This window comes from Gobius niger, assembly GCF_951799975.1.
Source record: "Gobius niger genome assembly, chromosome: 18".
Taxonomy (NCBI): domain Eukaryota; kingdom Metazoa; phylum Chordata; class Actinopteri; order Gobiiformes; family Gobiidae; genus Gobius; species Gobius niger.
Genome location: NC_136869.1, coordinates 16192375 through 16204667, shown reverse-complemented (window position 1 = coordinate 16204667; position 12293 = coordinate 16192375). Strand labels below are relative to the sequence as shown.

Sequence of the window (12293 nt, the reverse complement as noted above, 5' to 3'; positions counted from 1 at the left end):
AATGCCTGCTGCTCTTCACCGCTACTTCTGGGGGGCTAAATGGAGAAGCAATTTATCTTTGCTCGACCTAAAGATTAGATTAGTCACTCTCCACAATGTTGTTAAAGGAGCATCTACGGACTGTATAGAGGAAGGTCCCTACAGCTCTCACAGTGGAGAGTGGCCTGGGCGAAATGCTTAGTATTTATGATTATGTCGAAAATCATTTTATTTTATTGATCAGGATCTCTGGGGCACTTCCCAATAAAAAATAAAGGCCACAGGAAAGCTTTGAGATTTGTGCGCGATAAACAGTGTGTAGTATTGACCAACGGGGAAAGTATTGCAGCAAGTTTGTTCTACACTGCCTGACCATGTCTATGTCTGTCTATTTGATGATTTTCACAGAATGTATAATTTGCATTAAGTTTAAAAGTCATTCCTCATCCATTGTTAGTCATTTATAAGCACAAACAATTACTAAAGCTCTGCAAAGGTTTTTATTTGTAAATAGAGCGCAATTATTATTGCTATAGTTTCCCTTGTTAGTGGCCAACAAAGAAACTTTTGCAGCAACCACCAATTAGGAAAGAGGGATCACTGCAGGCTACGTATTTGACCCGTGGCATACAGTTTTCTCCTATAACTTTCCTGAACAGTCGCTTGCAGATTTCTCTTCCCAAGGTCATTTTCTCACACAAGGCTGAGAGTAAGAGGCTCCGAGCACTGTGTGACAGAATGGGATCTGTGCGTTCCTGTGGGAGCCTCCATTCACGCCGCACTTTGCAAATGTTAAATAGAAGCAGTAGTAGAAGTAGTAGAAGTACAACTGGCTCTATGGCAAAAGGTGGTGAGCTCAATGTTATATCACGCCCGTACATTAACCCAATCAGAAGAAATTAGTCAAGTCCAACCGACAATGTAAAAAAAGATAATTGCGTTTGTACATTCAGCACTCTATGACTTTAATTTGTATAGTTTGCGCAAGACTGTGAGCCCTGTTTTTGATCTCCATTTGTTTATCAAGCTGTTGTGTTGTATAATTCTGCATATCCCGGCCGTAACATATTTCACAAGGAATCGCTGCAAATTAGAAAAGAAAGGCTGCTTTATCATAAGTTCCAACCCAATCTCTCCTTGACTGAACTATCTGAGGACTGACAAAATGGACAGCAGCCAAAAGGAGGAGTTTATCTGCACCCTCCAGACTCAAACTTTCTAATCAGCTTTTTGTATTTTATCTTGAAAACTTCAGCTCCCAAACAAAGCTGCAGTGTGCTCTGTCTGTGAGCGTGTGTGTGTGTGTGGTCTGCCATGAGTATTTCTGCTTTAAGTCTTAAAATATTTGTCTGGGGACTTGTCTAAGTGGCAGCTTCCCCACCTCTCTGTGAAAATCTCCCTTTCGAGGCCAGTTTTTCATGCATTTTCAGACAGTTCCCACACATGTCACCGAGCCGAGTGAGGACAAAGTGAATTTTAATCTCCTGCGAGGGAGGTTTAGGAAGCTAACTGTCCTATTACTGCGCGTTTCAAGTCAGCCGTCACTATCTTGGCACTAATTTGGCTAATTTCGTCAGGGGACGGGGAATTGTGGCATCTGCTGGAGATACGGCGGATCAAAAGTACCAACTAAACGGCCACACTAATTATTTCATTCCTGGGGAGTTGGGGCTAATCTCGGTCTGGAAGGGCACAGATGGTGGGGGTACATATCCACGTCTTTGGCAGCTGCACTCTGAATTAGTCAACAAGCTGCACTATCTGGAACCAAACTTAACTGTCTGAAATCCATCATCTATCAAACCTTTAGTATTTTTATTTAAGAAAAGGCATTCATGGCTGGAGTAAGAAACCGATGACTTACCGACAAACCCTTTGGAGAGTGTGAAAATACGCTTTCTTTGTACAAGCCACGACTCAAAAACCATGAGTAAAATGTGTGCAGGGACAACACAGTAGTTTATAACACTATCTTGCCTACGATCTCATCAATTAATCAATTGTTTGCCACTTCACTGTACGACACGAGGCGGCACTCCATTATTCTCCCGTTCCCATGGGGCCACAGAACGCTGATAATTGTTTTCAGTGGACCACAGTTTGGAAAATGCCATAATCAAAAACCCTGTCCCTTAGACGTGCATTATTAAAAATGTAAGGCGTTTGCATTTTTCGCCGCTCGTTTACGATCTAAAGGGCAGAAAGCATCACTTGAATACAGCAGATCCTTCACAGAAAATGCTGAATTGGTGCGATGGACAAAAAAGAAAAACACACACACACAGAGAGGGACAAGCGGGGAGTGAAAATACATTACGGATCTGAAATAGGGGAGTGCTTTCGTTGGCAGAAATGGCCACGGCGCGCACAATACGACCTGCTGGGACGAGGGGAAGGGTTGGCGAGCTAGACAGGAGCGGACACCCAATATACTTTACTGTCTGTTCGCGCGAGATAATTAGCCCGGCGCTTACGCTAAACACGGACTTGGATTCACTGCGGTTATCTGCGTATGATAAAGCTTCGGCATTTAGCTCGGCTGCAGTCTGTCTTCTCCGCCTGTGTGTGGAAACGTGACTGAGTTCCCCCGAGAGCTCATTTAGCGGGGAGAGAGAGAGCGAGAGAGAGAGACGGAGAGGAGCTGTCTGACTGTGGAGGCAGAGAGAGACCAGAGAGAGGACTGGGAAACACTGGAGCACAATTGAACATAACTAGAGCGGGGATCTCCCAGGGAAGACCGGGATAGACCTGGAGAGTCCGCCGCAGAAGGAAAAGAAGAAAAACATCCCTGACGCTTAGACTGAAGGAACAGGCATGCTATTCCACAGTTAGCTACGGCAGATAAGAAAAGGAGTAGTCTCATGTTTACTGATCATTTTGAGTTTGGACTAGAATAGCTTTACAGATTTGGTTGCATATTTGCGTACATGGTTAACGTACTGTACAGTATTGTTGTCTAAATGTAGATAAAAGTGATTTAAAAAATGAGCAAACAATTATGTGTCTTGTGTGTCTCACCTCTCCTAAAACCTGACTAAACCTAACCCTTTACTGGGAGCAGGGACGACTCCAGCTCGTTTCCATGGAGATGTTGAAATAGGCAGCCAAATGTGAGATTTGGGTTAGGTTTTCACCCAAATCCAGTCTTTAATTACCCACTTTAATAATAGCATTTTCTGGTCATTAGGTGCATGATTTCTAAAATGCTACACAGTGTGCCTTTAAGAACCACTGACTGACAGAACCTGAGATTTAAGACTTGACATTTGTAAGACCTTGCTTTTAACAGCCTAATAACAGTACATGTTCATACCTGCGCGTTTTCTGGAATAGGGTGCATTCCACAAGAGCCCTTATTTCTGAAGATTGAATTTAAAATGAGTGTTTAACCTTGCCCCTTTTTACTGCTAACTTCTCAAAGCAAACACAGCAATGTTGGCTGTGAATTAGCTGCTTCATTAGACAGCAGTATGGACGACCCATCCAGAATCAATACTATCAGTGCTGGACCTCACACAAGATGACAAATCCTGCAATTGATTAAAGTGTAGGCCGTTTGTTCACCAATAGCGTTGTTTGCGCTTCGCCTCAGGACTAAAGCAGGGAAGGAACCTCCTAGGAAGAGATAAAACCTCCCTCTGACCTTTGATGTCCTTGCCGAAGCCCATGGAGGAGGTCACATTCTGGCTCTTTGTGCTGGACTTCTCCTTCATGACTTCGTCGTCGCTCGACACGTCTCCGGACGAGCTCATCTTTTTCTTCTTCCTCTTCTTGTGGCGTGGAGGCAGCTTCTTGGGAAAGGCAAACATGGGGAATATGACCAGGAGCATGGCGACGGCGCACAGAAGGAACCCGCTCCACCTGAGGGAGAGGAGACAGCGTTGCTAAAGGGGAGGCAGGGTTGGCACACTCGGTTTAATGCAGGTGCTCGAAGAAGTTACCAGTTGCCAACGAAGCGCGGGTCGCTCTGGTCGATATTGACTACGGTTTTGGGGTCGACGTAGAAGCCGATGAGGACGCCTCCGAGCAGATAGCCTGCTGCAGGTCCCAGGGCACCCATCACATACATGATAGCTGCAAGAGAAGAAGAAAAAAATCACATAAAACCAGTAATAAGATGTTTTGTGGGGGAAAACAAGATTTACTTAAACATAAATAAGCTCCATTCATTGCCTTGGCTGAGGTCAGCACTCCCTGAATTCTTCTTGTTTTTCCTATCTTTCGCAACGTGTATTCAAGCTTTCACTGGAATGTACTGTGTCCTACTTGCCCCACTTCTGAAGAGTATTTTCTCAAGACCAATCCAAGACCTTCTTTGAAAACTTTCGGTCTCATTTAAACAGCGAGAAGAGGACCTCCATCACCTCCTCCTCCTCATTAATTCTGCGGATGACACAGTTCTGTCTGAATGTTTAAATCACATCTGCTGGTTCCCCCCGGTGCGCTGTCCGGACGGTCAACCTGCCCCGGCGCTGCCTCGGGTCAGCGCTCGCACTCCCAAGACCCCTGAACAGCGGCCCATGAAGCCGCAGAGGTCACACAGAGAATTGGAAAAAGTGGTCTTTTGCTTTCCTGTTCCACCAAACTCCAGGAGGCTGCCACTGAGGTGAGCCAATCATAGCCCGTCACACACTGCCACAGGAAGGGAAAAACTCATTAAAGTTAGATAACCCCAGTTGGACAAGTGGAAAAAGCTCCCGCGGACACGGAGCCCAGGCGTGAGTCAAAGCCATTTAGCAGCAGTGATCAGAGGGCAAACTTTCTATAATTACACCTGGAACAGAGCTGCGGGCGCCAAGGCGTTAGAGTGTCTCTGCGTATACGGCCGGGATAATCTTTTAATGAAGGCGGCCTGCGTGGAAATCTCATAACATGTTTCACTAAATTAATTTCTCTCACGCACAGCAGATTCTCTCTCATTTTCACAGGAACTAAAAGGAACTATAATATTCTGAACTTTTTTTTTTTTACCATGTTGTCGTTTCTCAAGAGCTCAAAAAACTCATCTCCCACCTGATGATGTCATAAGGCCGTGAATCAAAGAAGAAGTGACTTTTATTTGTTCATTTTCCATACAGTAAGTTAAGACAATGTGAAATTCGAAGGCTCACATCGGACCATAAACAAAACATATGATGCCCCTTTCTCGAGCAGTTATCTACTTTCTCTATTTGTGTCTCTCAAATGTCACATTGCTGGATTCACGCTGGCATCGGAGCCCGTGGCGGTCTGTTCACTCGCACTCGTTTGAGTGCAGAGGCAGCAGGTGTGCGTGTCCACATCAACATCCAAGTGTCTCATCTCAGCGCCATCCGCAGCCAACACCTCCTGTCTGCTTACATAACACTCCCGGGAACACATAAATCTACATCTACTGCATGCTTTTAGGCAGAACACAAACTAAAAAAGCACCGTACCTGTCACTCAAAGTCTTCGAACATTGCCACGTGTTTCTCTAACATCAAATTCTAAATAGATTCACGTGGCATTGCAACATCACAACTTTCTATGGAGCCATTTAATATTGTGGTGGGGAATCTAATGTTTGAGTTATGTCCTCCAAAATGAAAATGTAACATTGATTTCACAGCATCCTATTGTTTTTTACTAATCCACTAGTCAACTAGTCCATACAATTTTATAAAGAGTGTCAGGAAGACTAAGATTTCTTCTTAAAACATGATTTGAAATAAAGAAATGCGTAATTATTCTCTTTGCTGACCCAGTGTGATTGTAATCGTCCTGTCTTACAATTTCCTGAAGCTTTGGTCTCTATATTGTGCCATGTACATTAACTGAGTCGCAGACAAGTCTAGGCCTGTACAGACTTTGAGCGAACGTGCCATCTCCAACAAATCTCCTGTTGAGAAATTAATCTCTTAAAGTACGTACCTAAAGCAGGTGTCCTTCCCTTTTCACTGCATCTCTCATTTTCTCTGTGCTCTGTGTTTGTAATTCATCTTTCACACAGCTCCGCCTCATATCCTGCAGAGTAACAGGATATTACTGCGCGCTCCATAAACAATTCATTAAAATGGGCAAAGATGGCGGGACGGTTTATCTCACTATTTCCATCTTGTAATCAAAAACACCTCACATAACCTGCGTTTTACACGGTGAAGCAGCAGAATTATGAACAATCGTAAAGCACAGGACTGGGGCCGTGATAAGGGCGACCTGAGATGCAGGAGGAAGGGTCAGGGCAAAGAGGTTTAAATCTTGAGTATTAGTGCAAGCGCAAGGCACGGGAAAATTGTTTTATCCTGGAAAAGCCTTTAGCGGTAAGATGATAATTATGTACAAAGAGCAAAAATGTTGAATTTCATAGGTAAAGAAAACTGAGAGGCGTAAAGAAGACAGATAAAACTGCACATAGATTTCCACACAAAGGAACCGCTGTGTGAACGTTATTCCCACCTCCTCACCTTTCAGGCGGCTGACCCCCTGGCGCTCCAAGCATAACACCTTGCACCACACTACAGTCATTTATACCGGACAACGCACAGGGCTAGTCTGCAGTGCACCCTCTGCTCTCCTGGTTAGCCCACGTTCTCCCCTTTCCCAGGCCCCTGAGAGGCAGCCCATATTTCTGGCCTCTCTGGTGTGATTGTGTAAGCGTCGCCGCGCCTCTCCATCCATCACATTAACAGCATTGGTCTGCTGGAGGACAGTGGGTCATAAACCTGACTGTGTGCCCGCTCCACACTGGTCGGGAGGGATCACTGAGTTTGGGATAAAGGCATGCAGAGGTGCAGCTCGGGCTGAAGGGCACAGCATCAGGCTGAGGAATATGCTGGCACAGCAGTGGCGCTCCATCACCCGCAAACACTCACACAGTGGAGGCGGGCTGCTGTGGAGCGAGGGGTGCATGCCAATGAGGAACGTATGAAGCCACTCGCTTACTTTCACTATTGAGCAATAAACCTTCAGTGTCCGGACGTGAAGGACACAGTTATAGGCTTCATTTACCTCCCCTCACACCACAGGTAATCGATTGGGAGTTTTCCATTACATTTATTTATTGTTTCATAAAATAAAATGAAACAAAACAAAACTATTAACCAAAGGAACGAAAAACCTTCCCACATCTCTTTATTGCAAACAAAGTCAACAGTCTAAACATCAGCATTGTCCACAATACACTATCTGTACAAAACAAATAAAAGCTAAAGGTTTTATAGACTTTATTCCTCAAATGTACCATAATTATTAATGTTGTTCTTGTTTTAAATGCTTCCAAATAAAAACTAATACTATTTGTAAAGTAAATTAAACCATGGACACCTTGGTCCATGGTGCATTTACCAAGGATTCCATTAAAGATCAAGGTCAATTGAGCTTTTCTGAAGTGTCATGAATAGTTTTTAAATGCTGTTTAAAACCCATGGCAAGCCATTTACTGCCCCTCCACTGCCTGTCGTCATTCCAACCTGGTGGCTTTAAAGTCACCCAAGGTCAGCCTCTTGCCTCTGCAGCACACATGAAGCACATCACGCCACACGTGACCAAGAGGTGCGACTGTATCAAGGAGAGAAGTAAAGGAGAAAAAGGTGAAAGGCTTTTATGGACCATCATTGACCCCAATTTAGTCTTTTAGGCGTGGTGTGTGATCGATGGCCCAGGAAAGGGGGATGGCTCAATAACAAGAAATAAAAGTGATCAGGCGTGGCGAGCGGCAGACATACGGGGGAATAAAAGCCGCTGAGGAGTTTGGGGAAGAGAGGGAGCAGAGAAACGACTGATCCTCCTGTGTAACTGAGTGACGAAGCTGGCTCAGCACTGTGCCTTTACAGAATGTAACCTTCAGAGAGCGGCTCTGCCTCCTCCTCTGCCTCACTCTGACTCATTCAGCTCCAAGGGATGAGTGAGACCTATACAACAAACAGCAGCAGCATGGCGACATGTGTCAATGCTGAGGTGGCTACAGGGAAATATCAATGGTGGACTGAACATTAAAGTTTAGCTATCTTTTCATTTATACAATACCACCTTAAACTAATCAGATCATATTGATTGCAGTTCTATCAAAAATCTGTACCTCAGACACCAGTCAAGCTGCTTTGGCTGTGATGGAGTTTCAGCCATAACAATAAAATGGCGGAGCAGCCCACCCCCACCATCATCTCCACTGACCTTCTGTTCTCCTCAGCTCACACCCCTGAGACTCCTGCAGTCACAGGCTCCAGGCTGAAGGGGAATGCAGAGCAGCCGCTCAAACCAATCAACGCCAGCAACGGCCAAATCAATCTCTGCTAATAGTAATTCTGACTGAAATGCATTACAGTTTAGGAACAAACCAAATGAAAGACCGGCACAGCCAGGTCAAGGGCAGACTGAGGCGCAAGTAGCACTTTTATCACGCTTGAAAACAGAGGCGAGTACTGACTTGTTTACGCCCATATACAGTGAAGTAGTTTTTGCATCTCTTGTACGGATGTTTGTTATAAAGTGCAGAGGTATGTGTAATCTGTAATTCCTCTGTGCTCTCTGACTTCAAACTTAGTTTCAATGAATTATGTAGCGTTCCTTCTGGCTATTAGCTTACGTAGCTCAGTCAGCCTCCAAACAAGTCTGGGAATGATGGCTGGCAGCACGCAGCAACCTTGTGTGTTTTTCTCAGAGACATTGTAACCTCTAAAGCTTATTGTCATTTTGTTAGCGTCCAGGCAGATTTATATTCTTCTTACATAATCAGAGTCAGTTTTCATAAATGACACCTCAGATATGAAAAACTTAAATAAGTGAAGTGTGCACAATGACTGGGGCCACAGCTGAAGACAGAGGATGAGTGGCTCACGAACACAGGGCTCCATATATCCCTGTGTATAGGATCAGTCCCATGACCCTCCCCACTCAGAAAGACAATGAAACTGGGATCGACGGCATTGTCATGGCAACTTGCTGACGAAGCAGTGTCTTCTTACAAGCTCTTACCTTACAGTTTTAGCTATAGGGCATACAGGAACCATGGCCCCTCTCCGAGGCAGAGAGAGGGCAGTGGGACAAATGGATTAATATGCACCAGTTGTTTGGATACATCCAACCACACACAACACACAAAGACAGGGAGCTGTACTGCATGACTGGGCAGGCGCTGCATTAAACATAAGGTGAAAGGGGGCAATGTGTCTGTACAGAGAATATGTCAGGAAAGATGGAACTAACATTCTCTCAGAAGTGGTCACTGGTAAAGACACATCAGGGAACTATGAGCTGCTATTTTACGGTTCACAACATTTTTGTCAGGTGCAGGAGATGAACTCTGTGATTACAGGCTGCACATAAAACAAAGAAAAGCTATGCGAGCTTGTGCAGACACTTGTGGTACGGTGAACCATATTCCCCTGCGGTCCTCACTCAGTCAGCACACACAAACCCATTGCACTAAGCGTGACAACACCAGGAAACTCATTCAGCTCTCACTACCAACTATCTGGAGCAGGCAGCTGTACAACTGGGTCACTTTCTTCCATGTGTTAAATCAACCCTGGATGATCACTGTGTGGAGGAATGTCATATCCACCGAGACCCACTACTGTACACAAAACACACTTTGTTTCTGGTTTTCACACACTATGTATAGCAAGTTCACCAATCTAATCCAATGTTATGTTGAAGTCCTTGAATAAACCAACACATAGAGTTACTTTTATTTGAAATGTACAATAAATGGAATTTACCACAAACCTAGAGTTTCACCAGGGTTAAAAAAACAGTGCAACTGTGATTGAGAGCAACAGAATGGGGGAAGATGGACATGGCCAATGGACATGACATTAAATGATGAATCAAATAATTAAATGAGACCTGCCCTGACTTTCTGAAACCTGTGTATTTCCAGAATCCAGACCAAATGAACTTAAAGGTTGTGTAATAGCTAAGATAAGATGAAAGCAGGATAAAAGTGTGTGGCCACAGCTTAAGATTAGTGTAATACAGATCCTGCCTTTTAACATGAGCTCAAATACAGAATATGTGTGGGATATGTTAATGGATAAAGTACAGTTAAGTACCTTGATCCTGCCGCCAAGTCAGCACACAGTGGTACAGCTCAGACTTCATAAGGAAGACGTGACTCCATTAACGCAACACACAGCAGCATCAAAGTAAAATCACAGCGCGGGCCACCCATCAGCAGCACCCTTGTGTAAGAACTCACCTCCGCCGATAAACCCTGAAAACATCCTCGTCACAAGGGCATAGCCAGAGGCCTTTGCTACGGTTGTCTCCTCCTTGTTTAGCCTTCTGCTCCATATGCCAGAGTGTGACCCTGTGAACCAGCCTCATCCATATTCAGGTCAGGAAGTGCATGAGTGATGAGTCTAGAATAGGAGACGCACGCACCAATGGCAGGTGAAGACGGAGTCCATAAATCTATGAGATAAGCTAAGCATTCACAGAGACAACTGACAGGAGAGGTAAAGTTATTCATTCACTTCTGACTACAGGTCAAGAGCCAATGATGGACTTGTCACTGTATTGACAAGCAACAAGTCCCAAGGGAGAATAAAGCAACTTATATGTTTTCCATCATCAATATGCAAATGACTGCACTTGTGTGTTAGTGTTTACTTCAGAAACCAACATGTTTTCTTTCTTTTTATTGTTGAGGCAAGATTAACTGGTCAATTCAGCAGGTAAATATGACATTGGCTTAATAGCATACATTACTTGAGTAGAGAGGGTTTCATTTCTTGTCATCTGTGAAAGTCTTAGAAGCCAATTCACTGCAGTGCAATAATCCAAACTCTTTGTCGCAACAGAAAGGCCCCAAACAGCAGAACACTGATCAATTTTTCATGCACGCTGCTTTACTTTCTAAGCAGGGGTTCCCTGAGCTCACTTCCCTAAATCAAATATTTAGAAAAAGAGAGTGGAGGGGATTCTCTATTTTTAGTTGTTCCTCAGTGGCAGTTTGAGACATCGCTATGGTTCGGCAGTCAACGAAAGTGTGAAAGAACACGCTGTCTGCATTAATAATATATGGAATAACAATGGAGACATGACTTTTGTCTGGTTGAGTGGTTTGGAAAAAAGTGAGCAACTATGGTCTGTCTTTTCAACCTTCTTGCAAGGCTACAAGTCATTGGACTTAATTATGAAGACTAGAAAGTGATTTTTTTAATCAAAGAAAATGATGAATATGAAGGTGAGACATAAGCACAGTCTGTTGCCACCTTAACAAATAGGTGTTATTCACTACAGAGTTGTTAAAAATCTCAAATGTAGTTTTAGGAGGAACAGTGTATCAAAATGTATCCAGCTCTCTCAATTTATTAAACTCTGTTACCAAAGGTGCCTACAAAGATGTCTGAAAACGCCTGTTTGATCATCTGACTCTGGCCCAAATGTTGCAAGTTAGGGATAAATGTCATTGATCTAAAACTTAAGATTAGGAAGGAAGGAAAGGAAAGGACTTTATTTGTATAGCACCTCTCACAGACATGGTCACATAGTGCTTTACATGGGACATTTTTACATGCATGTAGTAATCTAACTTTGTAGCCACTGGGGTAGACTGACGTAAGCAAGGCTGCCCATTTGGGCCATCGGTCCCTCTGACCACTACCAGCAACTCACTCTCACATACGTATACACCATAATGCAAGGATTTTTAGTGGTGGGGGAAACCAGAGTACCCGGGGGAAACCTACGCAGACACGGGGTTCGAACCTTGGACCATCGAGCTGTGATGTAATACTGGATCTAATGCTTGCTATAGCCATTCAGTTGCAGGCGCCCCTGAAAGTGCTTACCATGGATGAATATTGCACAGAATGTCTAATAGTTCTGAAGGAGATATAGTGCCCCAATGTTACACACAGCACTTTTTATTACTGAGGTGTTTCCTGTGGGATTCCTATTTGCCCACTCCGTATGACGTACAACTTTGTGCGTGGGGTCACGGATCCTCACTCCCTCCACATGACCACTTTCTGCTGATATTGATGCTAGCTTAAGACTTCGGGGATCAGAGCTGACTGTGAAAATCTGACAAATCTGCTGCTGAAGTGCACTCAAATGGGCCGAAGGGGCCGGACAGTGCACGGTATAGAAATCCAAAAAGGCAAAGTCATAAAAATCAAGAGCAAGTTGGTGATGGAAGCAGAGCTGGGACCAGCGATGCATGCTGGGTCAGTAAGCAGCTTGTTCATCTGTTTGAACATGTGACTGGGGCCCCTAATCCATCACTGTCGGCTTCACAAAGGTTTAAAGTCAGTGCGTGGGGAATATGGAGTCTCACAAAGTTAAAGGTGGCTGCTTTTAGCTAGCAGCTTTCATAGGTTGCATTCACAGCATCCTGTGAGTTCATT

At 44.2% G+C, this 12293-nt stretch overlaps 1 protein-coding gene across 1 annotated transcript in view; it reads right to left on the bottom strand.

Moving 5' to 3' along the window:
- slco5a1 (solute carrier organic anion transporter family member 5A1) overlaps positions 1-12293 on the bottom strand; it is a 39691-nt gene that overhangs the window by 10408 nt on the left and 16990 nt on the right. Inside the window, exons 3-4 of the mRNA XM_079575727.1 lie at positions 3921-4053; positions 3623-3840 (exon numbers count right to left, since the gene is read on the bottom strand). Of these exons, the coding sequence (XP_079431853.1) occupies positions 3623-3840; positions 3921-4053 (351 nt within the window). The remainder of the gene's footprint in view (positions 1-3622; positions 3841-3920; positions 4054-12293) is intronic.